The 26863-nt window shown below is 52.1% G+C and overlaps 12 protein-coding genes across 12 annotated transcripts; 6 read left to right on the forward strand and 6 right to left on the reverse strand.

Annotated features, from left to right (window-relative positions):
• Positions 1 to 1549: 1549 nt before the first annotated feature.
• Positions 1550 to 1999, forward strand: IAQ61_000699 (uncharacterized protein; the record flags this gene model as incomplete). The annotated part of the gene is made up of 1 exon (XM_066094785.1): positions 1550 to 1999. One exon carries the CDS (start codon positions 1550 to 1552, stop codon positions 1997 to 1999), a length of 450 nt encoding a protein of 149 aa, XP_065955093.1.
• A 276-nt stretch (positions 2000 to 2275) lies between these two features.
• IAQ61_000700 (uncharacterized protein) lies at positions 2276 to 3313 on the reverse strand (the record flags this gene model as incomplete). Its single annotated transcript, XM_003842609.2, has 1 exon — positions 2276 to 3313. One exon carries the CDS (start codon positions 3311 to 3313, stop codon positions 2276 to 2278), a length of 1038 nt encoding a protein of 345 aa, XP_003842657.2.
• A 690-nt stretch (positions 3314 to 4003) lies between these two features.
• MDH1 (Malate dehydrogenase, cytoplasmic) lies at positions 4004 to 5456 on the forward strand (the record flags this gene model as incomplete). The annotated part of the gene is made up of 6 exons (XM_003842608.2): positions 4004 to 4159; positions 4286 to 4403; positions 4465 to 4505; positions 4563 to 4671; positions 4721 to 4815; positions 4866 to 5456. The coding sequence occupies exons 1-6, from the start codon at positions 4094 to 4096 to the stop codon at positions 5454 to 5456; spliced, it is 1020 nt and encodes a 339-aa protein (XP_003842656.1). The 5' UTR covers positions 4004 to 4093.
• Positions 5457 to 6443: 987 nt separating this feature from the next.
• IAQ61_000702 (uncharacterized protein) lies at positions 6444 to 9256 on the forward strand (the record flags this gene model as incomplete). Its single annotated transcript, XM_003842607.2, has 4 exons — positions 6444 to 6521; positions 6615 to 6663; positions 6746 to 8445; positions 8533 to 9256. The coding sequence occupies 4 exons, from the start codon at positions 6444 to 6446 to the stop codon at positions 8620 to 8622; spliced, it is 1917 nt and encodes a 638-aa protein (XP_003842655.2). The 3' UTR covers positions 8623 to 9256.
• A 594-nt stretch (positions 9257 to 9850) lies between these two features.
• Positions 9851 to 11610, forward strand: IAQ61_000703 (uncharacterized protein; the record flags this gene model as incomplete). The annotated part of the gene is made up of 2 exons (XM_003842606.2): positions 9851 to 11041; positions 11575 to 11610. The coding sequence occupies 2 exons, from the start codon at positions 9851 to 9853 to the stop codon at positions 11608 to 11610; spliced, it is 1227 nt and encodes a 408-aa protein (XP_003842654.2).
• Positions 11611 to 12595: 985 nt separating this feature from the next.
• Positions 12596 to 13408, reverse strand: IAQ61_000704 (uncharacterized protein; the record flags this gene model as incomplete). The annotated part of the gene is made up of 2 exons (XM_066094786.1): positions 12596 to 12798; positions 13213 to 13408. Coding segments are annotated over 2 exons (399 nt in total), but the record flags the coding sequence as incomplete, so codon positions are not given.
• A 333-nt stretch (positions 13409 to 13741) lies between these two features.
• IAQ61_000705 (uncharacterized protein) lies at positions 13742 to 14953 on the reverse strand (the record flags this gene model as incomplete). The annotated part of the gene is made up of 3 exons (XM_066094787.1): positions 13742 to 14186; positions 14243 to 14559; positions 14611 to 14953. 3 exons carry the CDS (start codon positions 14951 to 14953, stop codon positions 14094 to 14096), a joined length of 753 nt encoding a protein of 250 aa, XP_065955095.1. The 3' UTR covers positions 13742 to 14093.
• Positions 14954 to 15554: 601 nt separating this feature from the next.
• Positions 15555 to 15812, forward strand: IAQ61_000706 (uncharacterized protein; the record flags this gene model as incomplete). Its single annotated transcript, XM_003842603.2, has 1 exon — positions 15555 to 15812. One exon carries the CDS (start codon positions 15555 to 15557, stop codon positions 15810 to 15812), a length of 258 nt encoding a protein of 85 aa, XP_003842651.2.
• Positions 15813 to 16519: 707 nt separating this feature from the next.
• Positions 16520 to 18466, reverse strand: IAQ61_000707 (uncharacterized protein; the record flags this gene model as incomplete). The annotated part of the gene is made up of 3 exons (XM_003842602.2): positions 17915 to 18466; positions 17302 to 17869; positions 16520 to 17250 (listed from the first exon to the last, which is right to left on the reverse strand). Exons 1-3 carry the CDS (start codon positions 18029 to 18031, stop codon positions 16520 to 16522), a joined length of 1416 nt encoding a protein of 471 aa, XP_003842650.1. The 5' UTR covers positions 18032 to 18466.
• A 542-nt stretch (positions 18467 to 19008) lies between these two features.
• IAQ61_000708 (uncharacterized protein) lies at positions 19009 to 20244 on the reverse strand (the record flags this gene model as incomplete). The annotated part of the gene is made up of 2 exons (XM_066094788.1): positions 19009 to 19580; positions 19839 to 20244. 2 exons carry the CDS (start codon positions 20242 to 20244, stop codon positions 19009 to 19011), a joined length of 978 nt encoding a protein of 325 aa, XP_065955096.1.
• Positions 20245 to 20528: 284 nt separating this feature from the next.
• IAQ61_000709 (uncharacterized protein) lies at positions 20529 to 22753 on the forward strand (the record flags this gene model as incomplete). Its single annotated transcript, XM_066094789.1, has 2 exons — positions 20529 to 21452; positions 21536 to 22753. 2 exons carry the CDS (start codon positions 20529 to 20531, stop codon positions 22751 to 22753), a joined length of 2142 nt encoding a protein of 713 aa, XP_065955097.1.
• A 135-nt stretch (positions 22754 to 22888) lies between these two features.
• IAQ61_000710 (uncharacterized protein) lies at positions 22889 to 26220 on the reverse strand. Its single transcript, XM_003842598.2, has 3 exons — positions 25973 to 26220; positions 24161 to 25921; positions 22889 to 24110 (listed from the first exon to the last, which is right to left on the reverse strand). The coding sequence occupies exons 1-3, from the start codon at positions 26204 to 26206 to the stop codon at positions 22989 to 22991; spliced, it is 3117 nt and encodes a 1038-aa protein (XP_003842646.1). The 5' UTR covers positions 26207 to 26220; the 3' UTR covers positions 22889 to 22988.
• Positions 26221 to 26863: the final 643 nt, after the last annotated feature.

Consider the following 26863-nt stretch of genomic DNA (forward strand, 5'->3'; position numbering starts at 1 on the left):
TCATCTGCACCACCGATCCAGCTAGCTGGGTGTGCGGCGCGGTGTCATTTCTGCCACCATCATGACTCTCACATGCACTTTGCACACACCCTCATGCATGGCCAACGGGAAATCAATATGGTACTGTCCAAAGGGCCTTTCAGCAATAGCAACGGCGTCATTGAACCCGCATGTAGGTTACATGAGTAAGGTCGACGAACAACGGCTGTAATATGGAAGTACTTTCGCCATTGTTTCCAACCAAAAAGGCCCCAAAAAACATGCGACCGTACCGCCGTTTCAACGTCGTGCAGGGGGGCTTGTAAGGTAAGAAAACCCCCCGGTCCAACGAGAGACACACCTTGCATGACCTCTTGTGGTATTCTTGGTCTGGGGAAACGTTCAATTCGACACACAATCTCTTGTCTTGTGCTATGCGCAATGCAGTACGCATCGACCACCCGCCCCCCTCCCTCCTGCTAAGCTTCCCGATCAGCAACAAATGCACGCCTGAGCACGCCTTGTTCCGCTCTACCTTGCAAAACGGCACGGTCTCTCACAGTGAACCTTGCAACTGCGCCGATGAGAACAGAGTCCGTTCCAGCAAAACCCTAAGATTGTTTTGCCGTTGCCGATAGTATCCAGAGTTCTGCGACGCGAGGGACGCAAGAACAACAAACAAATACGATGGCTACCAAGACGTACCTACCGGTACCCAGCATCTCTGCAACGCTATAACAGCGCGCATAATCCAGTAACAGTATGTACATACACATGCACATCCACCTGCCTTGCCGCAAGCCCGCTGCTCGCGTTGGGAATCCTGGGACGGGTTTGCATACCGGTACCGGTAGGGCAACGGGTTAACCTGTGGTAGGTAAGAAACAGGAGTCACAGTGTAGCGGAAGTACAAGCCCCCGCGTGCACATACCGGTACACCTACCCCTGGGTAATAATACGCCTGCAGGAAATGTTGCAGCCGTTTTAGCGTGGAAAGGGGGATGGGGTTGCAGGCATGTCTTTTCTTTCCCCTGGGGGAAAAAGATATAAACTTGAGGGTGGCACCGCATATGTGTTGTGCTGTGCTGCGCCGTGCTCTGTGCTGATCTGGAGCTGGTGGGGACACTGCATGCCATATAAACAAACAGGATAACATTGGGTTTTTTGGTTCGTCTTTTGGACACGACGGAGCTGTATACGCCTGGGTTGGGGGTTTTTTTCTTCTTCGACGACGCGATTCTCGAGTTGGATTTGTTTGTCTGGACGCTATTGTTGACTTTGGTGGTTGGAAAGAGTCGTTGGGAAGCCCATCGATACAAATCCACGTCACCCAACATCGAACAAGAAACAACCACCAATACAAATACAACACCAAAAACCCCACAGGACTCCCTCAGACAGCAACATCACCGTCAACACCATCCAACAAACCCCCACCTACCCAAAAAAAACCGACCAGGCCACTCCATCCTTGCACCAGCTCCAACACGAACACCTCACTCGACTCCCTCAACCGTAGAGTAAACAACAAACCAAACCGACACAAGAAAAACCCCCCACAACAGACGCAATGTCTCCCCAACCCCTCCCAACCAGAACCGGCCTACCATCCTCCCCCCGTCCAACCCTCCCCTCAACCCCAACCTCCCCAAAAGCCAACACCACAACACCCACCCCATCCTCCTCAACTACAACCCTTATCCCCACCTCGGACCTCATCTTCATCAACGCCACCATCCCGCTCAGTCCCAGTACATCTCTCACCCCACCACCTCCAACATCAACATCATCTTCAACATCACCTTCAACATCACCATCCCCCTCCTCACAAACGCCCACAACCACAACCACCCCACACAAACACGCCGCCGAATACGACGGCCTCGTTCCCCGCCAGCGCAACCCCTTCGCCCGACTCCTCAGCTGTTTTGGACGTAGAGAGCGGGCGCGACGGAGGCGCGAGGGCGAGGTTAGGGAGTTTGAGAAGGTGGGGGGTGGGGGGCATTGGAGTGAGTGGTGAGAAGGAGGGGGGGTTGTGAGATGGAGATTGTCGGAGGTTTTTCTTTCTTGTGTATATTTGCTGGGGGGTTGGGTGGTGGGTTGATTGTTGTATCGACAAGGCAAGGTGGAAGGGAGTTTGGAAATTCTTTTTGTCGGGTGTGTTTGTTATATCCAATTCTGGCGTTTCGTTGGAGATTCCCGCGTTTCTTTCTAATGTGATAGCTATGTTGCTATGCGGGATGAACAGTCCATACCAATCTTCCATTTTGCCCATCCTACAACAAACCATGCACACTTACGGCTTTTGACGTCTACGCCTTCCTCCCAGCCTCGACGTCTCTTCAATCCACTTACTACCAGAATCCTCGCACGCGCTCCGCCCGCTACATTCCCTAACTAGCAGTCCATACGCCTTACCCATCGAATTCTGATCGCGCTCTGTGAATGGCTCATCCTGCCTCCAGTGCCCGAACAATTTCCAGCGTACCCATGCAGGCGGCTCGATGTTGCTCTGCGCGACGACGTGCCTCATCCAATCGAGCATCTTTGCGATCTTGCGTTGCTCGCTCCAGTTGCAGTCTACGAGTAGCGGTTCTGCATCGGACGGACCATGTGCACCATAGCGCACGCTGAAGATGCGGAGCCGGGGGAACTGGGCTTTCATCTCGTGGGCGTCGCGGAGGATCTGGAGAAAGGAGTCTGGTGCGCCGTTTTCATTGCCCCAGGTGCTGTTGCTCCAGTAGACGCTTCCTACGCATTGCAGGGTTCGCGACGGCCTGTAGGGGAAGTAGCGTAAGATATCGTCGAGACGTTTAGCGTAGATATCCCTGGGGTCCCGGTTGAGGTAGACGGTGCTGTAGCGACAAAAGACGTCCCAGGCTTCGGCGTGGACTTGACGCGATGTGAGCAGGAGACTCATTACGTCGTCAGCGGGGCGTTGCTTTGGTGCAAAGTTGCGCGCTCTGCTGTATCGAGTCCAAGTGTAGTCGCTTGGACGGTGGAGGTAGTGGAGGTAGATCTTGTCACGTAGTTCGCGGGGCAAGGAGAAGAGTCGGAAGGCACCAGTCCAGTTTGGCTTGAGGGGTTCGCGGGCGTCGAGGCAGCCGTGGCTGGGGATGAATGGAATTTTGCGGTGTTGGGTGAGGCATGTACATTTGTGTTTGCGGGCGAGGAGGAGCGGCCCAAGGGCTTCTTGGAGCTCGAGGATCGATGATTGGGATTCTTCTTGGGAACCATGGTCGACTGCTTGAGTGTTGGAGTTGTCTTTGGGTGAATGTTTTGGTTCGATCCGATCATCTTCTAATGATATGGAGGGTTCTGAGGCAGACGCCATTTGGGCTAAGCCTGCTTGGACTGAAAGAGATGCTGTGTGGTGAGGTCATGTTTGACATGTTGAGTGTACTCGTGTATTTATCTATTCTTGTGGAATATGGTGCGCTGTGAGTCAACAAAGGGACCTTGAGCTTAGACTCTCCATGTATCAGGTCTGGCAATGATGCCTGGATAGCATAGCCTACTCGGTACGAAGGTGGTGGCTGTGAGGAGAATTGAGTCACTTGGAGAAGTTGCCATTGGCTGGACTACGGTATGAGAAGGTTCACTCTAAGAGTCGCCAGAGCGCAGATCTTTGAAAGTGCTGAACGACGATGAAGATGAGAAGTGGAGGTATTGCCATGAATCCTGATAGTAAAGAGAAGGACTGCTACCATCTCTTTTCATTGCGAGTTCGTACGAGGCGAGGTAACACAGCAGTGGAACACCTCGGACTGGCGGGGGACCCAGTAACCATTGGATGATGGGAGCGCAAAACCATTATAACGTGGGTAGTCGGTTAGAATCCGCTACATGTGTCAATTCTGCTGCAACTCGAATGCCCGAGACAAGCGTTAGGCTCTGGCTGATATGGTGGATGGGCCTGCGGGATGAGTCGGAGTGGGATGCAGGACGGGTGAGTGGGCGTGGGTGAGGGGAGAGGGTCAATGCTTCTCGGCTGAGGTAATTCTTTCACCTTGCCCGCAAAAGCTCTTTGCCCTCACCGCCGACAACCCACCAATTCGACCTCACCTATCCCCACCCCTTCCCATCTCCTCACCACCACTCCATTCCACACAAAATGTTCGCTGCCAGGCAAGCATTCACACAGGCTGGACGCCGCGCCTTTTCGGTCTCGGCCCGCCAGGTATGATCCATCTCGACACAATGCGCTTCCGATTTTCTTTGGTGTTGAAGACTGCGCATTGTCTCTTCCCCGAATCGCAATTGGCATTGTTGGGGGGCGCAAATGATGCTGATGGTCATGTTGTAGAACTCCAAGGTCGCTGTGCTCGGTGCTGCGGGTGGTATTGGACAGCCATTGTCGCTGCTCCTCAAGCTCAACCCAAGGGTTTCCGAGCTTGCTCTCTACGATATCCGCCTGGCTCCCGGTAGGCTACCAGCTCTCCGACCGGCTGTCACGGACAAGTACTGAAAGATTTGTTTCTCTAGGGGTCGCCGCCGACATTGGTCACATCAACACCAAGAGCGAGGTATGATAGCACTTCTGCCCTGTGTGCGTCACGATGACCATCTGACACCCCACCAAGGTCAAGGGTTACGATGCTGGTCCTTCTGGTCTCGCAGGTGCCCTCAAGGGCGCTGAGATTGTTCTCATCCCTGCCGGTGTTCCCCGCAAGCCTGGCATGACGCGTGATGGTAAACAATGGCACGATGAACCATCCTTGCTGGCGCTGACTGTCTACAGACTTGTTCAACACCAACGCCTCCATCGTCCGCGATCTGGCCAAGGCCGCCGCCGAAAACTCCCCTGATGCCAACATCTTGATCATCTCCAACCCCGTACGCATACGCAACCAAGATGCGCTCTGAGCCAGTATTGACATGCACAGGTCAACTCGACCGTCCCCATCACCGCCGAGGTCTTCAAGGCCAATGGTGTCTACAACCCCAAGCGCCTCTTCGGTGTCACCACCCTCGACGTCGTCCGCGCCTCGTGCTTCATCTCCCAGCTCAAGAAGACGGACCCCGCCACCGAGAACATCACGGTCGTCGGTGGTCACTCCGGCGCTACCATTGTTCCCCTCCTTTCGCAGTCTGGTTACAACCTGTCGGGCGAGCAGCTCGACGCCTACGTCAAGCGCGTCCAGTTTGGCGGTGACGAGGTGGTGCAGGCCAAGGACGGAGCCGGTTCTGCCACTCTCTCCATGGCCATGGCTGGTGCCCGCTTCGCCGAGTCGCTCCTCAAGGCTGCTCAGGGCCAGAAGAACGTCATCGAGCCAACGTTTGTCGACTCGCCCTTGTACAAGGACCAGGGCTGCGAGTACTTTGCGTCCAACGTCGAGCTCGGCCCCAACGGTGTGGAGAAGATCCACCCCGTTGGCAAGATCACCGACTACGAGCAGAAGCTCCTCGATGTGTGCTTGGCGGATCTTAGCAAGAACATCAAGAAGGGTGTTGAGTGGGTCAAGCAGAACCCGTAAACTACTCGTCTGATTGAGTAGGAGGGTTCACAAGTGTACAATATGGCTCTGGACGGCAGTGTGGTGTTGAAGGCATTTTTGACGATTCAGCGTCTGGCAATAGTCTAGATTATAATGTTCACCTTTGGCAACATGCTCTCGCTATGTCTGCACAAAAATGATGACTAGCATGCATGCAATGCTCGACTGATGACAATGCTCTGGTGTGTGAATACCTTGACAGGCTACCACTAGGTACTATGATTACCGCTTTGATCGGCCAAGACATCAAGACAGGACATGCACCAACAAGGCCGCGGTTACTCTGTCTCGCCCGACAGCTCGTGCGAAGAGTATCTGCATAGCGCCAATAGATTCTAAAAAAAAAAACAGGTGTGCTGCTGCTGTCACACAGTCCAAGGTGTCCACAATCAATGGCCTCGGCTCGTGTGAAAGATGCCGGGCTAGAGCGTCCGTGCAAAAAACACAGGGTGGGAGATACATTGGGTGTGTGGGGGGGGTTGCTTGAACACCATCCAAGGACTTGGTGGGGAAGAAGAAACTCAAACAGCCTCGTGATAGTTGGAAGTCCAGAGGTAGATGTTTGCTTTGAAAGTATGTCCATTGTCAAGACAATGCATTGATGGTTACATATAGAGGCGCACCCATTTTCGATTCGGATGAACGGCCGGTGGTGGATGGGTGTTGTCGCATTCCCGCACTACGTCACGGGTCAGGCCCAAACGTTCCTCCGAGAACCTCGGCTCACAATTCCCCTTCCCCCCAGCCCTGCCATTCACTGTCCCCACGGCCCGCAGTAGTCCACAACGCCGACAGTTTCCCCCCTAGTCGCGCGTCCTGTGATAATTGCGCCTCGGATCTGTGCTTTTTTGAACGAGCTAGAAAGTCTGGCCTCAGCTTTTTGGGCCTTCCCTCCCCTGCTCGTTTTTCGTTGTTGTTGTTGTCTTCTTCGTCTTCTTCTCCTTCCTCCTCTAGATTTCCTTTGTGATGTTCAGTAGAGCAGCACGAGCGCGAGTACCTGCCTCGATACTTCGCAGACCGACTCTGATACCGACCACGCCGAGAGTATGTTTGCTGAAATCTCTGGGAGATGGTGGGGGTGGGGTGGACATGTGGACATGTGAAGATGAGTGAGTGCTGATGGTTTTGTCCGGACAGATCTTCGCAATGGCGCCAGCAGCAAGGAAACAGTCGTCGCTCCCAGCGGGTAAGTCACAGCAAACTCTCTCCGGTGGTCGCATAACCGTGTACGAGGCGCAAAAATAGCTGACATGCAATGGTGGCCGTAGGCTACAAGGAGGATCTCAGCAAAGGCAAGATGCTGCGCTTCGAGGACTCGCTCCCCAAGCTGCCCGTCCCCACACTCGAGGAGACGGCCAAGCGATACCTCAAATCCGTTCACCCCCTGCTCTCGGAAACCGAGTTCAAGGCGACTACAAAGGCCGTAGACGAATTCGTGGCTCCTGGTGGGCTTGGAGAGAAGCTTCAGAAGCGGTTGGTGGCGCGGAGAGAAAACCCAGAGATCAAGAACTGGATCTACGACTGGTGGAATGAGGCGGCCTACATGGCCTACCGCGACCCAGTCGTCCCCTACGTCAGCTACTTCTACTCCCACCGCGACGACAAGAAGCGAAGGGACCCCGCCAAGCGCGCCGCTGCCCTTTCCACCGCCGTCTTGGAGTTCAAGAAAATGGTCGACAGCGGCAGTCTGGAGCCCGAATACATGAAGAAGCTGCCCATTGCCATGAGCTCCTACGAGTACATGTTCAACTGCTGCCGTGTGCCCAAGAAGCCCGCAGACACGACGATCAAGTATCCCTTCAAGGAGAACCAGCACATCATCGTCGTGCGGAAGAACCAGTTCTGGAAGATCCCCCATGAGATTAATGGCAAGCAGCTGAACACGGCCGAACTCGAGCTGCAGTTCAAGCGCATTCTGGAGAAGGCGGAGAGAGCGCCGGCAGTGGGTGCCCTCACATCTCAGAACCGTGATGTGTGGTCAGAAGTCTACCCTAAGCTCAAGGGTTCTTCTCCCGTCAACGCCGCATCGGTTGAGGCCATTGAATCTGCCTCCTTCGTTGTCTGCCTCGATGACGCATCACCCGTCACTCTCGAGGAGCGCGCACACCAGTACTGGCATGGCGACGGCTCCAACCGCTGGTTCGACAAGCCCCTGCAATTCATCGTCAACGACAACGGTACCTCGGGATTCATGGGCGAGCACTCGATGATGGACGGCACACCCACGCACCGCCTCAACGACTACGCCAACCAACAAATCTTCACCAACGCCCTGCCCTTTGACGACCCCAACGTCCGCTCCGACCTCCCCAACCCCAAGCCCCTTCGCTTCGAAATCACAAAAGACCTCGAACAAGACATCACGGCCGCCCAATTGCACTTTGCGCAGCAAATCGGCGCGCACGAGCTCCGCGTACAAGCCTACCAGGGCTACGGCAAGGGCCTGATCAAGAAGTTCAAGTGCTCCCCCGACGCTTACGTCCAAATGATCATCCAACTCGCATACCACAAATTCTACGGCAAGAACCGCCCAACGTACGAATCCGCCGCCACCCGCCGCTTCCAACAAGGCCGCACGGAAACCTGCCGCACGGTGTCGGACGAAAGCGTAGCCTTTACGGCAGCCATGGCCGACCCCAACGCCACGCCAGAACAGTGCCAGAAGCTGCTACGGGCGGCCATTGACGCGCACGTGCGCTACATTTCGGACGCGAGTGATGGGCGGGGCGTGGACCGCCACCTGTTTGGGCTGAAGAAGTGCCTGCAGGCCGGGGAGCCGGTGCCGGCGCTGTACGAGGATCCGGCGTACACGTACAGCTCGACGTGGTTCATTTCGAGCTCGCAGCTGAGCAGCGAGTACTTTAATGGGTACGGGTGGAGTCAGGTGGTGGATGATGGGTGGGGGATTGCGTACATGATTAATGAGAATAGCATTCAGTTTAATGTTTGCTCCAAGGGTTTGGGCTCGGTATGTTGTTGTTGTTTTTCCTTTCACCCCCCCCCTTTCTTTTGCAAACTGAGTGTGTGCATCTGGCTAACGTTTTTCCGCAATCAGGAGAAGATGAGCTTCTATCTCAATGAGGCGGCGGGTGATATGAGGGATCTTATGATGCCGACGGTCGAGCCGGCAAAGGCGAAGTTGTAGGCTGGACGGTTTGTAAGATTGGGGTTTGTGCGATGGTGGACGCTGTCAAAGGCTTTGGAGTAGGGTAGTCATTGCAGCAAAAGGAGATTTTAGAGTTTGAATCGCGTTTGCATGGGCATTTTGTTTGTCTGCCCGGTTTTCGTTCTAGATGACTGGTGAGGTGTGAATAGTCTGGGCTGGATGTGGGGATTTGGTGAGATGGATATGTATCATTTGATGGCAAAGTAGGCAGACTCATGGCTATTTTGGCTGTTCTATTCGCAAACCCTTTACTACGAGAAGTTTGATCATCTGAATTTTGTTTCCTTTCCTCTCCCCCTTCTTCCCCCTCACCTTCTCCCCCAAGCAACCCACAATCTCACCCTTCCCTCATCCCTTGTACGCTATACACGTCTACACATGACTGTGCGGGATCCAAGGGGAGCGCCTTTTCGACGGGCGATACCAGGCGTAAAGCACTTGTTTGGCAAAGTCCTCGCGCTGGCCTGGGAAGAGGCTGGTGGGGCTGATGTCATTGTGCAGAATGCATGGCTGGCTTGGGTGGGATTGTTTGGGCGTGGAGTTAGGGTGTGAGGATGAGAGGATGAGAGGATGAGAGGATGAGAGGATGAGAGGATGAGAGGATGAGAGGATGAGAGGATGAGAGGATGAGAGGATGAGATCGAGAGGGAGGATGTTTTGGGGATGCTGTTGTAGTGTTTATTTTTATTACCGTGCCGTACCGTACCTCGCCGTCCCGGTCCCGGTATTGTCGGGAGTCGGGGAAAGTACCATGCCTAGCGCTAGGCTTGAGCTTGGACGGTTTGGGCCTTGTTCCTCTTTTTAACCTCTGTCGGGATGTGAAGGTAGAAGGTGTTTGACTCGGATTACTCAGGGAAGTGGATATCATCTGCAGCTTCTCTTCTTCTCGGGGGGAAGGCTCTTTTTCTTTTTTACCTCTTGGACGGTCCCGTACGCGTTGGGTGGCTTGTGCTGTTTTTCCGATTTCTTGCTGACGTTTTGGTTTGAGCGACGGATTGACACGGCGACTGTTGTGTACGGGTACGGGTACAGCGCATTGAGCTTTGAGATGCTGTACGCTACTTGCACGGGGACGAGATTATTGCGCCAGGTTTGCCATCGATATCAGCAACAGCATTTCCTCTGCGACATTGACGTTGCGACATCTGGCCCTTGCGACCAAACATCCTACACGCCAACCCCACGCCTTTGACGCACGCTCGCCACCATGTCTTCCCACGTACCTTTGCAGCCATTCCGATTTCTTGATCTCCCTAGCGAACTCCGCAACAACATCTACGACCTGCTGCTCTGTTCATGGGACAGCGAGCTCGAGCAAGACCCAGATTGGCTCAGCAACCTAAGCAGGCGGTGTCCAAGCTACTCTGCGACCGCCCTCGTACGCACCAACAAGCGAATCCAAGCCGAGGCATCAGACTACATGATCAAACGCAACCAGTTTATACGCATCACATGTCGGGGTCTTGATGTGCGCAAGCTGTTCCTCGCCGACGGGATTCCAGTAATCACAACCGATGGTGGGAAAGTGAGCCAATTCAAAGGCTACGTAATGCACATGACGCTGTCCAAGCCGGCATCAACGCCCTCTGTATTCGACTACCCCGACTTCGAAATCTTGATACTGCGCTCTGACTTGCCCAAACTATGCGACCAGCTCGACTTGGAAACCGTCATGGAAGATGTAAATTCAACAACAAAAGAACACATCTCTCTGCGCGTCGAAATCAAACTCAACTACTCCCTCGCCCACTTCCTCACCCCAAAACTCCAACACCACCTCCTAAACCCCGTTACCAGCCTCCGCGGCCTTCCAAACCTCCACATCCTAGACCCAGTCGACCCCACCCTCTCCCAAACCCTCACCACCCAAGCCGCCCAACCCCGCTGGACGAACCCCACCACCACCCTCGAACAAATCCACACCGCCATCACCCTCGGCAACAACCACCACTTCAACCCCTACACCAGCGCAACAACCTGGTCCTCCGCCCTCCGCACCCTCAACCGAATCCGCCACTCCACCTCCTGGCACCCCCTCTCCCAATCCGGCGGCCTAGATTTCATAAACGAAACCGCAAACCTCTACTTCACCCTCCACCTCCTACACGCCCAATTCCTCACCCTCGATGTACCATCAACCCCAACTATCCCAACTACCCCTTCCCCCCCTCTCCTCACCCACAACGCCACAGCCGCACGCCACCACCTCGCCCTCTGCGACGCAGCTGCTGCCCGCTTCGCACAGCATGCGGATGCCACGTGGCGTCCGGCTCGGGATCAGCGCGCGAAGATGCTGTTTTTACAGGCGAGGTGGATTCGTTTGATGGGCGAGGTGCAGAGGTGTGACAAGGCGGTGCGGATGCTGGATTTGGCGCTGCGGTTGGCGCCGGGGGAGAGGGTGCTTGGGGAGGAGAGGGAGGTGGTGGGGAGGTGGGCTGGGGAGGTTGAGAGGGCGCGGCGGGGAGGGGGAAGAGGGGAGAGAGGGGAGAGAGGGGAGGAATGGGTGGGGAGGAGGGTTTTGGCGGCGGTTTGGGGGGTTGTGGGGGGGTTGTGGGGGGTGAGGTGGAGGTGAGGTGGAGGTAGGGTTGGGTTGTTTGTGTGGTGTGTATGGTGTATAGGTTTTTTTCTGCAATGTGGCGAAATGATACCCCTAATTGTTTTTGTTAGAATATTGCTTTTATTAAAAAAAAATCAATGTGTATGTTGACATTCCTCTTTTTTCCCCTCTCCATCCCCCTTCCTAATACATCCTCAATCACCCTTTATTATCCCTACCTGCCCTGCTCTTTCTGCTTTAAATCAGCCTGATATGATTGCGTGTTTAGGCGCGTTTAGGGTAGGGGGGAGGGGGGAGGGAGGAAGTGGAAAGGAGAGGAGGAGCTGCTCTAGGCACAAGGTAACGATAACCGTGAACCGCTGATGCGAGCCCAGGCACAACGCGATGAAGTCAACATTAAAACATCCTAATGCCTTGATATCGCTACATTACACAAGTCAATCTGCTATATACTATCTGCCTTCTCTACCCTAATACCAACTCATTACCCATGCCCACACCAACACCCATCCCAACACCAACCCTACTCCTCCCACTCCTCCCACTCCCCCCACACACATGTACAAAGTCGACAGAATTTAATCGTGCTCTACCAAATATTTCAAACCATTAATACAATAACGATGACGTTTTATACAGTATTCAATGGGTTAGCAAGAGTCAATACGCACGCGGAAGGCAAACACAATCTTCTTCCTTATTTACTGTTGAACAGAACACCACCAAATCTAGCACAGACCCTTCTAACTCACACGCTAGAAAAATCCCTTGTGCACATCGACATCGACATCACATAGCCCTGGTCGTATGTAGCACACATCGCGTGCCCGATAGACCATTGATGGCGGAGAATAGGTTGGCTGGAGAGGAGCTGGTGCATACATATAATACCAGGTTGACAGGGCCTTGGAGGCATGGGAATGGGCAAGGCAATTGAGATGGGTTTGTGGTGTTGACTTCTCTCGCGCATTTGTGAGTGGGGTTAGTAAGGGTGCTGTGGTGTTTGTGGCTTGAATTCATATATGTCTATGCGTAGCGCTGCTTCTTCTGGCATCGTGCTGTGAGGAAAGGGGGACGAATACGTGACCTACCGTGTGTATATAAACGGAGCAAACTGCGTGTAAACATCTTGCCATGAGTATCTCAAACTCGCAAAAGCGCTACCATACTTTCCCCTCTCACGCAATCGCATTCTATTAAAACAACCCCCAAAGTTGCACAAGCACCCCAGTCCACAGCACCATCGCAAACATGCTTCATAATTCTGTCAAGCGAGTTACCTACAGTAGCTGCGAGTGCGGGCTATTCACCAGTGCTGCTATCATATGCACTGTTACATGCCATGTACCAGTACATACGAGTACACATGCTAGCCCACTAATGCAAGCAGGTAGATCATGCCATCAACTCTAGGCCCGAATAATGGTATATGCCGCGCCCCCACGGCGCATTTAGGCGCTTTGCTCGGTGCCATGATCTACAACGGTGCGCTACATGGTTATGAATCCTCTGATGAGGCGGTGGGACCAGGGTGCGTGTATTCAACCCTGGTTTGGCCGTGTAGTGCTGGGCTTCGAGGACGGGGTGCAGATTGTTTGCTGGGGTGTGAGGAGAGAATACATGGAATTTGAAAGGTCAGCTTGCTAGTCTATGGGGACTTGTGGTATGAGAAAGCTTTTTTTTCCTTTCCTTTTTTTTTCTCCTTGTATGGGGTTTTGGAGGTGGGTTGGAGGTGGAGAAAGTCTGACTGAGCTGCGCAGGCCAGTATCTGTGCGTCTGGCGATTAGGTTGGAAATGTATTGTACCATGGTATACCCGCTTTGTGGGAGTAGATGTCTACCAGAAGGAGTCTTGTGACTGCTTACCGTCAAGCAGACGGCTCTTGTGGTGTGAGGTACAATGAGCTACACAAGTGAATTCTATAGAGTACCTACGTCGTCGGCGCGTAGATGTGCTTTGCCAAGACGATATGTAGTGCCGATGTTGGTGTAAGCTTACAGGTACCGGTATACTCCCCAGCCTTGACGCCTCAATACATGCAGTCCCAGGCACTTGATTATCGAAATTGATCAACGCTTTCGACTGGCAATGGCGGGGTACCTTACCTAACGGGCTTGTCCGACATGTCAATATTCCCCAGAGCGGGGCGGAGTTGTAGACGGTGAAGGACTTCCGAAGCCAAGCGCCTACACCGTCAGGATCAAGGGTACTGTATGTAGTCACGTTAAATTCTGACTCATTATACACCGACGCACAAGAGGGCCATTGCTACCGGTGCAAAGGATGGGTAACCTAATACAGGATAGCTTCTCGGTGCAAGAAGCCAGTTCGAATCACGCTGTAGACCTCCAGAGTGAAAACAATCACAACCCGTGATAGGTGCATGGGCCGGGTGCTGCCGAGTTGACAACGGCCCGAGCGAGGTAGTCAAAACTATGTATTTTGCCCCGTTCAGCTGGGCGGCGAACACGCGTACCATGGCAAATGGATGCGGGGTTCTCACATATTCCTAGCAAGCGCATGTTGTTTTGGTAGCCAAGGGAAGACGTGTAGGATGCTTGAATCTATATGAAAATCTTTCCTCATACATTCGTACGCAGCGTCGCCTTGGAAAGAGCAGATTAAGGAAAGGAAAGGACGGGGTATCTGTGGTTCCCCGTCACTCAGTGTCTTCTTGGCAAATGATGCAAAGCATCAACACGCACACTGCCGGTGGAAAGTTGAAGAATACCATGGGCGAACCAACGCCCGGGGCTATTCGTGGAAAGCTCATGGCTGATTCGTCTCGAGAGAAGGCGCTGTTCCATTTTGCTCTCTAGTCTAACGTCTCATGCCGCACAAGAAGGCCTCATTAATTGGGGTGGAGACGAGGATAAGAAAGCGGTGAGCCCGCTCACGTGCTAGCTTTCGAGTCTTCCTCGTCTGGCTTCGACGACTGTTCGGGTAGGTAGGCCCTGTTCACCATGTAATGACTGGTTTGCCATTTCTGTTATCCTATTAGCGATACCCTGCTTGAAAAAAAAAGAACTGAATGAAGCTCACCACTATTTCCTGCGATTCAAAGTATCTGCGCCACTTGGGATTCTCTGAAAGCTGCATGATCTTGTCCCATGGCCACTCGTCGGTTTCAAATTCAACCAAGGTGAAGTAAGTGTGCAAAGAATCCTTCTCCTTGGTGACGTAATTCTCGCCTTCGAGAAAAGTTGCGTTCTCGACCTCGAAGAGTCTGAAACGCAATACATCTTCAGACTCGGCTACCATTGGCGCGAGATCTTTGGTATAAAAAGTGATGACTTCTTCCTCTTCCTCCTTGGGAATTCGCCATTCCATAGCAGTCACACTTGTAATTCGGTTCACGTCTATGGTTGTCAGTTCATGTCGACTCATCATGATTTTAACCCGGGCCTTACCCCCATCCCAATGGTCACCTCCCCATCTGGCGATTTCTCGACATGTCTTTACGTCGAAGCGCGAGCCCTTCAATATTCCATTCATCATCTCCTTGGGTGGGTGGGTCTTCTTGTCATAGCTCTCTTTGCTCATCTGTTTGATATCTTCGACCTCATACACAGACATCAATTCCCAAGGCGTACCCAAATGACCAATCGGCTCTGAATCAAGACCACTTTCTGTGGCTTCACAATAGATTGTGCTTTTGGAGTGTGCATTTGTCCTTTCGGGAAGGTATTCGTTCTCGTACCAGTCCAATGCCTCCTCCGGCAAGGTTGCCCACACGCACATGACTCCAGACATGATGTTCGATCGGGTAAAGAGGGGTAACAGGCGCTCCAGTTTTGAGTCGACTCCAGTCGCTTACGGCGGGTTGATGGAGTCAAGTCGGGTCTTGAACAGAGATATAGATAGGGGGGAGATGGTAACGTGTCCTAAAGATTTGCGCGGGCGATCGTGAAGTATGGGCACTGAGGCCTAACATCTCATGTCGTTTGGGAGCAAAATGAGCCATGGTACTGCCGCGTATAACGCCTTGCGCACTACGCACGGTTTAGTGATGCACACAGACATCCCCTAAAAGCGGTCAATCGGACCGTCTCGGATCTCCGTGATTGGCCGATGGCTGTCCAAACCCAGGTTTTTGATACAAACTAATCGAGAACAGTCGTAAACGATCGTCGTTTCCATAGTGTGACCGACGTGGCTCATCTTCTGCATGAAGTAGTCTAGGGGTGTGTTTCGATCAGGTCGTAAGACGCAAGCTATATACCTCGCATCTCTGAGGGAATCGCATGTCGGTGTGCATGCATGAAGAGGGCGGGTAGATCCATTCTTGTGTCTAACACCGATTGGTAAGAGTATGCGACGTGGGATGACAGGGTACCGGTCGCATCGCCCTACAATGGGGGTTGGTTCGGAGAGAAGGCTGGTGACGTACCGAAGCTACCGTGGTAAGCCCAACACTTCATCATTCGTACCGCACCCATTCACGGGCAGCGACTTGGTCAGATCAGCCTTTAGCCTCGACGATTACACGGGTTGCGATGACGACCTCGACCTCCTAGGCATGTTGGGCAACTCGCCGCTGCGATATTTCTTGGGTGACGTTGTAGATCCACAGTCAAAGGCTACAAGTGCTTTTCCGTACCATAAGAGGTAGGTGGTTGGTGTTAGACACTGTCCGGCCGTCGTTCACGAATGGTCACGCAGGGGTCTGCGGATATTGAGTTCGAGCAGTTCGGGCAATTGTTTCCAAATTCCAGAACAAGACCGATAACCAGATTCTCGGTCTCGGCCGCATTGCGGTGAGATCGTGACACTCCTAGGAACCTGTGCTTGGACACTGGATTCGCCTAGTCTTTCTTATCTTGTGCATACAGTTCAAACATGATACTACTACACCGTATGTAAGACTTCTTACCGCTTGACAGTTTCTGCCTCTCTCAGAAGGCCTCATGGAATTACGATGAAGCAGCTTGAATTGGACAGGATCCAATCTCACTATATCGTAAAGCTCGCCTGAAAACTTGAAAATTAGCAATCGACGCGATCTCTGTGCACAAGACCTCGATTCAACGAACGACGCGGTACGTGTGTGTATGCTTCTTTCATACTTTTGCAGCATTGGTTGTTGTCGTAATCTTTCTACTCCTTTTAAATACGTTTTATAATTAACAGCCACAGTCATTCCCTACAACGTTGGACCATGTGTCGAGAGATTGCTTCAAATCCGATTGAGATCATGTTTGTGGAGCACGAATCGATATTGATTTTATGTTATAGTTATGAGGATTGCACATAGTTCTAGTGTTAACGCCTAGACATTGTGAAATACCTCAAGAGCCTTCGTAATAGTCCTACATTGAACTATGCAGCACCGGTGACTCTAGCTGCTGCTGCGCGAATAGGAAGTGATGGCGTTGGCTCACATACATAGCCTTGAGGAACACTCGATGTGATAGCCGCGTTGTCAACGAGCACATCAGGTGCCGCTGCTGGAACCGTGCCAACATAGGCGTTGAAATTGTAAATGCCACAAGGGCAAGTGTTGACGATGTCGCGAAGAGAGGTAGCTGACATGATCTCACTATCGCCACGTCGAAGCGTAAACTTCTGAGCTCCGACGCCCATGGGCAGTTTGTGTAGACTGGCGCCTGCAGGTGCTTCGAACGTCCTACTGTTAGAACCGGAAGATGCAACCACAGTTCCAGCTGTCTTGAGAAGCGCAACGACGAAAACTTCGTCGGTCATCAGGTCCCAGCCGTTAGGCTTGCCAAGGGCATCGCCGCTGCAAGTGATTCCCTTGGGCGTGGGACGATACCAGTAGACCAGTTTATCCTCTGTAATGGCTGGGGCAGTACTTCCTGACTTATACGCGGTAATGTAAGGTTTGGCCATATCGAGCCATCCGCCGTGAGGCATGTCGTTGACCCACTTACTATGCCCATCGTCATAATGTTGACCCGAGAGTGGACCCACGTATGCGGACTCTCCATAATCGTTCCAGGTGACAATCTCGATGAATCGAGGGCCTAGCGTCAGGATTTCGTTCCAACGCGTGAACCACAGGTCGTTGCTTTGGAAAACCCAATTCTTGACTGTGCTTGTGTCAGTCTTTGATAGCTAAAAGGGAACGCGGCATGTCTCACCATATGGCACCCAGGCGCCGTAGTGCGTAGAAAACCAGGGAGACACAGGAGCCATGTAGCGATTCTTAGATCCAACCCAGTTTATGTAGGCTGTATCACCGTTGCTCGGCGGGATTGTGCCGGGGTTGTTGTTATTGTCGCTGTACCAACCCATCCAATTGAAGAAACCATCGGCGCCGGTCTGATCATTACCCGGGTACCAGTTGGGAAGAAAGAATATATCGGCACCTGCGGCCGCCTCGACAGCAGCAACGTTCAGACCAGGGCCAGCGAAGGTTGAAACAAATGGCTTCTGGTCCACTCTAAGTTGAGCCGGTTTGTCCTTGAACGCAGCAATACGTTGGCCAACGGCTGCTGGGTCGTTGACAGAGAACAGACCACCATTGAAATCGAACGAGATGAAGACCTTGATACCGATGCGGTTCGCGCTCTCGTATGCGAAGTTGAGTTGCTCGTTTGTAACATCGGGTCCCATGTTAAGGGCAAAGGCGTCGATACCTGCTGCTTTACCAAGAGAGAAATCGGCATCATATGCATCCGCGCTTTGTCGATTGCCAACGATGCCCATCTGAACATGTTAGCAACTGCATACATATGGTACTTGTGGACATACCATGAAATGCGCAAAGACATAGCGGTCTGTTGTTTGCCGTGGCTCCACTGGCTTGTTTGGAGCAGCGCTGGCAATAGCTGCCAAAAGTCCAAAGGTTAAACCCGTAAAGCAGCGCATGGTTGTGATAGAGGCGGATGGACAAACACAACGCTGCGTTGAACACGGGGTTTGTGTTTACTTTACATATGACATCTCCAGCCCCCAAATCAGGCCTACCATCGAGGATCCTGAAATAGAACTGGACGCCGCTAAGACCCATGTTATACCCGTCACCCGTTCACCGCCAAGATAGCAGCTTTCCAGGTATGTATCTCAGCCAGTAACATGCTCCTGTTTGTACATTTGAATGGTGGTACAAGGCTTGCAAATGGATATTGGCTAGGAAAAAGGAAGTCGACGCTGACAAACACATCCTGCTAAGACCACCACATTGAAAACTTCCGAGCAGCTCTTACTCTGGCTATCAACGCTAGCATGGCCGTCTATACATAGCAAAGCATCAAGACTTAATCCTTCTGGACTTGATTCTATAGCTATCAGTTGATGCAGCTCGAATCGAATGCGGCTGGTAAGCAGCACATGTCTGGCGAGACCTACTCCCCTGCAAATGCCGAATAAGAGATTTTAGCTGCGTGTGCACTGCATCTGGACTCATGTCCGACGGGCAGGATCTCCAGTGCTAATGCTGTGATACCACCTTGATCTGAAGGTTTCGCCCCCACCCGATCCACTCATTTGATTAGATGCAATTGGTTGGAGAACGTCAGGAAGGAACTAATACCATTTGACAGCGTCGTTAACATGCATTACTGTATGTACGTTCCCGTCCACGCCCGTGGCATGCGGCTGCAGGATCGCTGGTAATATCGATTTCCGTGTCAGATCGTGGATCACTAGGTAGATGGGAGGAAATAGGAGTATTCCTTATGAACTGCAGATACTAATGGGCAGGCCTTAGCGACAGGCCCTTTACCCAAAGAAGAGAGGGGAATGGCTTGCCACCAAAGGGTGCAAAAGAAATCTCAGCATGAATAAGCTGTAGTCATGCCGCAACGGACATGAGGTCTGATTGTGATGATAGCTTTCTGGATGCCTCACAGCTTGGCCTTAACTCCAAAAGTCTTCTCGACAGCCTCCACACCTTTCTTCGCAACGTCCTCATCCTGACTTGGGGTTCCGGTACTACATCCAATGGCACCGACCACGACGCCATCTCTTCTTATTGGAACGCCACCTGCTATTGTCGTAAACTTTCCACCATTGCTGTTATTGATGCCGAATGCCTGACCACCAGGCCAAACTGCCTCTTTGTAGACGCTTGTCGGTGCTCGATGGCCAGCCGCGGTGTAGGCCTTGTTGATTGCGATGTCGATTGATGTAAATTTTGCACCTTCCATGCGAGCAAAGGCGAGGAGATGGCATGCATTGTCCAAAACGGCGATGTTCATAGGTACTTGGATCTCTTTGGCGCGTGCTTCTGCAGCAGAGAGCGCGATGCGTGCGCCATCAAGTGTCAAAACTGGGACGGACTTGGTGCTCATCGTGGAACGAGAGTAACTGAACGGAGCCTGATACGTTTTGGAGAAGTCGAGTTGCAGCACGCTTCGCGAGAGGTATTTTGTTACGTTGCGGATATCCTGATCGTCATTAGCGGATATTGCAGGAGCTGATGGATGCGCCTCGGTTAATGGACAGTGTTGGGTGGGGTCTCAGGGTGATGTAATCAGCCACGTGATCAAAACGCGTCTCACGAAACGACGACGTGTGTTGAAGTTACACTGCGACCATGGCAACAATTTCGTCTATGATCCTCGCAAACTCTCTGCACAAGAAGACTGCCTGTGTAGTGGAGCGTGACGCAATCAAGCGGTTATCATGATTTCATCCCCCCAGATAACTCTCGATGCCACGAGTGTGCTTATACAAGAGATGTCAACCACAGTATTGCAGAAGACCAGAGGGCCATAAGAACTGGCTCTAGGGCTCTGCGCAACTATTGGTATTGAATCCACTGTGACTGCTCGTGCTAATGTCAGTTCTTCGCATGAGTGCCTCCTAAGACCTGCCTTCAGAATGACGTGGCTTTGGACACAAGACAAGCCTTCGATTCTTGCGCTGTTCAAAGCTCGAGGAGACTGGGACTCGCCTAGGCCAGTGTTTGTATGGTGAATATTGAAGAATGAGTCCACACGGTGCTCTTCCCTAACTAACAGGTCTACCAGGTTCTGTAGATATGCCAGTATGTCAGATGCGTTCAATGGTACCGCGATTTCATCACAACCCTTCCTTCGTTCAGCTATGCCAGCAGTCTCAGGGCGGCGCTGCGACATTCATTGAATTTCAATGCGTTATTTTTTAGTCTCCCCGAGTCTCAAAATTCTCATTTGTATAGTCTTCGTTTACCTCATGGTGGAATAACAATCGCTCACACACTAGCGCTTCTGCGTTTGTTTATACGCAGTTACCTTCACTCTCGTAGATTAACGCGTCATATAGCACGCCCAAAGCTCTTCAACTTAGTTATCCTCGTACAGTTCTCTCCATTTCCAATCCACCAAACGCCGCGAGAAGCAGCAGGTTCCATCAATATTCCTAGACTTTCGAGACGTCGACTATGGAAGAACGTGATACACTTGCTCGTCGGTCGCGATGGCAACAGCACTCGACATATATTCCCAGCACTAGAAATTCGCACAATACCACGGACGTGCCCCGAAACGATGATAGCGACGAAGATCCAAAGATCCATTCGGCCAGTGGCTCTATGGACCACAATTATCAGGCTCACGGTGCACCACAACGAATCACTAGAATGAAGAGAGCGAGCAGCGAATACTCCACCGCCGAGACAGGTCCAGGTGCTATGGGACCTGAGAATGTTACCAAGACAAAAGAATCACCTAGGATGGTCCGATCTACAGTGCGCACAACCAATCTTTCGCCGAGCCGAAGCTTATATCAATATTCAGTGCGGTACCGCTCTGTACACAATGCGGCGGCAGACGATGAACGGCGTTACGAAGCATTCGGCTTGACGATTCGCCTTCGATTCACGGATGAAGGTGTTGTATCACTACAGCGACTCGTTGCAAATATGCTAGACGATTCGAAGACACCTCCCATCAAAGTGGCCACGTACAGTATGTCCACCCCTCCAATCAATAGGAAGGCACCTTCTCCACTTACACTGGCGACCTCGCGGGCGACCACCACACTTGATCATCCAAGCGACCAGGGCTCCATCGAGTTTGCACATGTTTCTCCTCTCTTTCAACGTGTGTGGACAGACGAGACACGGGACTTTAATATGATGATGGTCCGCAAGAATATTCGTTGTGGCGGGAAAGACATGGCTGATATTGGACCGCTATACCAGTGGTACACTAGTGCCGTACCAATCGATGCGATCTTTCCTCCAGGCATACCGATTTCCGCCAAAGAGATACAAGCATACTATCCGCACCATGTTCGATGGAAAGCGATAATGTTGCGCTTGACGGAAAATGATTTTCGAGGTGGAGATATCATGGGCATGCAGGTATGTCGATCTTCGAACATACTGATACGCACGCATATTGACATGTTCTCCAGGCCTTCTTTCGCGGACCTCCAACCTACAAGATAACGACAGCACAGATGAATAACTTCCAGCGCGATGCTGTGAAGCGTTCGATCCCAAAGTTCAAGACCAAAGGCTATAAAGGCAAATCAGATCGCAATCTGTTCACCGATGACATTGCCCTTGTCCAATTTGTAGAAAACCGTCGAAGAGGTTTATTCGTTCCTACATTCGATGATTTGCTGCAAGGACTGCAGAATTTACCGACGGGTCTTGATGCTCGAAGTCTTACCCAATGTCTGGAATGGTACATTCAGAATCGAGACGCATTCAATCCAAAGTTGCAACTCAATGTTCTACACACCCAAGCATTATATCGAGCTCTCCGACAACCTCTAAAACCGTTTGGACCTCAAAATCTAGATCGCAATGCATTGAAGGAATGGCAGGACAAGGGTGAATTTGAGCGTACAGGTCTGCACTTTCCGCGACCACAACCAATTGAGGCTGCTCAGACCGATGGGCACCAGGAAAGTAGGTCCAGATTGCACTTGAATCTCGACAAGGAAGAGGTCAAGTTTGAGGTTAAGATATCTCTCCGTCATGTGCTGACATTTCCTTTTCTTTCTCTTCAAGGCATCGCAGGGGAAATGTTCAAACTAGGTATACGTAAAGCGGAAGCACATTGTGCAAGACAGAAAGCAACGGAATCTCAAACATTTCCAGAACTCTCGTCATCAGCCAGACCGACTAAGAACAGAGGCACCTGCATAACACCTGGAACAACACCTGAAGCCACAAGTGAAGAAGATGCGCGCCTAGATGCAAAGCAAGAGGAGGGTCTGACCGAAAAGAAGGACATATACCGAATCCCGAAGCGTCCACGACCGACGAGAAATTCGCCTCTCCCGAATTCGCCATCCAAGCGACACAGGTCAGCATCTCAGTCACAGCTTCTGGGTCCCCCGGCATCCCTCACCTTCTCGGGTCGGCCTCCTTTGCCTGCACACATGCCTCATCAACGGCCCCCTCCTTCATCCCACTCACGTCACCCCGAGTCCTCCTGGTATGGTCCTTCGTCATCGTCTGACCTGACAAGACCTCGTCACTTGCGCTATGCCCAGAGGAACAGCCGTAACCGCAGTTACACGAGTTCATCGAACAATAATGCATACACTGCTTATAGCGATCGCGACCGCGACTATGAAAACTATGCGGACAGAGAATTCCGATATACGGGCGGGAGAGAACGTTACCACGACCAGTATCGCCACTTTTAGGCATCAAGCAGGCTGTGGTGGGGGCGGAGAAAGCTTTTGGCGATGTGCTTGGGTTGCGTTTGACTATATTGTACGATCTCTTTAGTATCAAGGCTGGTAATTACTGTTGTGATTTCAATCACATGACTACGTGATCTCAGTTGAAATCGAAACGATAGGTTTCGCATGATGCTAATCGAATCTATGTACTAAAACTGTCACTGCGAAATTCTATTTACCTGAAGCAAGTCGCTCATCATGCTCCACCCCAATGTGCCATCAATCTCTCCACTATCATGCGTACAAACTTCCTATCCGTAACATCAGGCACCGCTCTCAAGCTCGCACTCCGAGCTTCCGTTTCTTTTGTCAAGTACTCCAAGACCCCTTGTTTCGCAGGCGATGATGTACGTCCATATTTGCTCTCGAACCAATCCAGCAGTTTGATAGGAGGATTTCTCACTGGATCTTGATCTGAGGTTCGTAACCTGTCCATCCACTGATCAGTAGGGAGCACATCAAACTTCAGGCCGGCTTCGCGTAGTGCGGGTAGCATTTCGCGTGTCCAGTGGAAGCGGCGTGGATTCAACACATGGTGCACCAGTTCTGGATCTGGCGAGGAACCTTGCTCTGCGAGCGCAACGTCTAGGATGATGCTCGCTGCAACATCGACTGGCAGCCAGCTCATCTCTTCGTCTAGGGCGGGCAGCGCACCGAGCGTAACCGCGGTCTGGATCATCAGTGGAATACCTTCCGTTGTATTCCATTCTCCAACCGTAGTGTCGCCGATGAGTTGGCCGACCCTGAGGACGCGAGAGGCAGCACCGGCGTTCTTCATCGCGTTACAGGTTATGTGCTCAGCAACGAACTTCGACTGCGCATAGCCTGTGCCTTGGACGTGCGCGGGATCAACAACTATCTTCTCTGCGACTGTGCCTGGCCGGGGTGTACCGGCTGCTGCGGACACCGAAGAGCAGAAGAAGAATCGTGCTGGTTCCTGGGCGATGGTCGACTGGCAGAACGAGATGAGGTTGTGTACAGCCTTGATGTGCTGCGCCTCGAAACTTGATACGGAGATGTTGAAGTTGACAGCCCAAGCGCTGTGTATTGCAGCTGTGAGGCTAGATCGCAGTGCGGAGACCTTGTCGGCGCTGAGGCCAAAATCGGGTTGACTTAGATCGGCGGGAAGGGCGATAATCTTATGTTGCTGTTCTGATGGTATCGTGATACCGCGCTTCTGGATACTTTCCATGACTCTCTGGTGTGCTGTCTCCTCAGATGAAGCGCGGACCAAGTTCCACACGGCAGAGACATTGGGCCTGGCGACAAGTTGAGCAAGGAGATGGGCCCCGAGTCCTCCAGTGGCGCCTGTTAACAGCTAAACAATCGTAAGCACTGATATGTATGTTCGAATCGGATTGCACTTACAACGACTTCCCCTTCAGCCTTCTTGCCACTGGTTGGCTGGAATACCGGGAAAGTGGAGTACTTCTCAATGAGATCACTCATAATTCGTCGCTGGTCTTTCGCAACGTCTGTACTTCCAGTGCGTAGACTGACGAGATGTGCAGCAAGCGTTCGGACGTTGCCCGTCTCATATAGAATGTTCTGGCCAAGCTGAGCTTGTCTACCACCAAGGTCGATTTCTTTCTTGATCAAATTCCACATCTTAATGCATTGGAGACTGTCAATACCAGAGGCAAAGAAATCAGACTCTACTGATTCCAACGCAACACCGGTATGTTCCTGGAATCTTTGCATCAGATGCGCTTCTAGTTCTGGGCCGTCTAGAGCGAGTGCACCGCCTTCTTCTTCAGTCTCGAACTTGGAATATGCGTTTTCGATTTCCGACTTGAATTGAGTGTAAGTAAGACCGCGGATGAAGGTACCCTTGTCCGTTGCAGGATACACAGTGTTAGCAGGCAAGATGACAACAAGCTCCTTTGGTATCTGCGAGAAACTTTCAGCGCGAGAGTTTGCATCCATAACTGCGGGCCAAATGTCTTGCAGGAACTGATCGTCTGGGATATGTGCAGCGCGTTCATCCTTGACGATGAGAACACCTGGAACCGTCTTCCCATCTCCAAACACGATGGCTTCTTTTACCGTGGGCTCTTGCCGGATGCGACCTTCTATTGGCACAGGGAGCACCTTTTCGCCATTCACCAGCGTGAACCTGTCATCGAGTCGGGAAACATACTTCCAGAGGCCAGGCCGTGTTGGATGGGGGGTAAACAAGTCTCGTGTGCGGAATGATCGGGGAGGGTCATCTGAATTGATGGTGCTCTTGGAACGGAGACCATCGAGCGCAACGCATTCGTAGATCTTCGGCGCAATCTCGTCCATGAGAACCCATTGTTGCACCTGAGGGAGTATGCGAAGGTAATTCCAATCCAAGTCACCAGCTGGACGGGCCGAGGTCATCAGTCTGCTTGTTTCAGTGGCTCCGTAGTTGGCGTTCAGGTTTACACCTGCCCTGACGAGCTTGTCTCCGAGATCATCTGGACACGCACTTCCGGCAAAGATGACAAAGTCGACCTTTGCGAGGGCTGCGATGCCATCTTCCGATTCCGCAAGAAGCTTCAGAACGTATGGCACGCAGTGGAATAGGTCGGGCTTTGCACGCTCCAGCATCTCGACGACGCTGCGCTTTGTGAGAGGAAGCGCATAGTTGCAGTAGTAAATCGGCTTTCCAGAGTATATCGACCGGAACGTCTCGTAGAAACAATGGCTGTGGAAGAAGGGGGATGTGATGAGTGCTCGTCTATCGAGGTTTGCTTGGAAAGCTGCAATGCAGCTCATGTGGGTTAGGAAGATCGGTTTGGGCAGTCCGGTCGATCCAGAAGAGTGGATTATGATGGAGTGTTTCCGTCTTTCCTTTACAGGGTCGTACGTTCGGACGAATCGTGGGGCCTCAAAGTTGCAATAGTCGCTGTGCGCCAGCAAGTCGAGGATCTCAACCGCGCGCTCTTTCTGAACTTCAGACAGCACCGGATGGAAACTGGAAGTGGTAAGGAGCGTGCTGCAGTTGGCAAGGCTTAGTAGACGACTTATTGCCGGGCTTGCAAGTCGTGTCGACAGAAGAAGTACAGCATAACCCAGCCGGCTCAAGCCAAGGGTCGTGATGATAACGTGCAGTCCGGATTGTGCTATGATGCCAACAACCGGAGCTTGATCTAGACTCGAGTCCTTGACACAGTCAGCCTAGGAATACCCGGTATGACTCCAGTGTCAACCTACCACTGGCTTCACGCCTTGGCGTTGCAAAAGCTCGGCGGCAGCATCTGCATATCGATCCAAGGTTCGTGCGGAATATTCTTCATAGTCTGCGACAGTGTCTTCCTTCGGATATCCGATCAAAGTAGCATCGCCTAGCTCTTCGGCACGTCGTTTGATGAGCTCGTCAATGGTGTAAATCTCATCGTCGTTGGCCGTTACGGCGAGCTTCCGTGTTAGGGTAACGGTTTGTGACATCTTGACGGGTAGAGAGAGCGCGGTAGTGTAGTTGCTCACACTTGCACTGCACAAGACATTGCATTATGTGAGCCATGCTTGGGTGATATACACCACACAATCGTATATCCGGACAGCCCAGGTTTTCCGGACAGCTCCCGTTTTCCGGATTTCCGTGTCGGAGGAGAATGTTATCCACTTTGCACACGGGGCTGAGTTGCCGTTCCGCCCCCGCACAAAGTTCCACCAATCACACTGCAGCCGAAGACTTACTAATCCTGAGCACAAGTTTACGCAAACCTCTGTGCTAGAGTTATGCTGGCATCTGATCAGATGGCAGTTGTGCAGTCTAGCTGCTACTACGAACACAGAGGGTGCATGGCCTTCTCATCGTTGAATCATCGTATCCCAGGCTTACTCTACAGGACCACTACCAAGATAACCCAATTGCTGATTCATCGTCTGCTATCACCCATCTGGACCGATAACTCACTCATGTCCTGCATCGGATTATGCAAACGATGGCATGCCGGATTCGTGCGCTGTACCGGTATAGCTGCATAATCCGGGCGCATGTGGTCACACCGCCCACCTATCAGATTCGACACGAGTCGGATATCGGCCTTACGATGGCCTTGGGATTACTGCAACACCATGCTGGAGGGCGGATTCCGATGG

This window comes from Plenodomus lingam (genome assembly GCF_022343315.1).
Source record: "Plenodomus lingam strain CAN1 chromosome Unknown contig_11, whole genome shotgun sequence".
Taxonomy (NCBI): domain Eukaryota; kingdom Fungi; phylum Ascomycota; class Dothideomycetes; order Pleosporales; family Leptosphaeriaceae; genus Plenodomus; species Plenodomus lingam.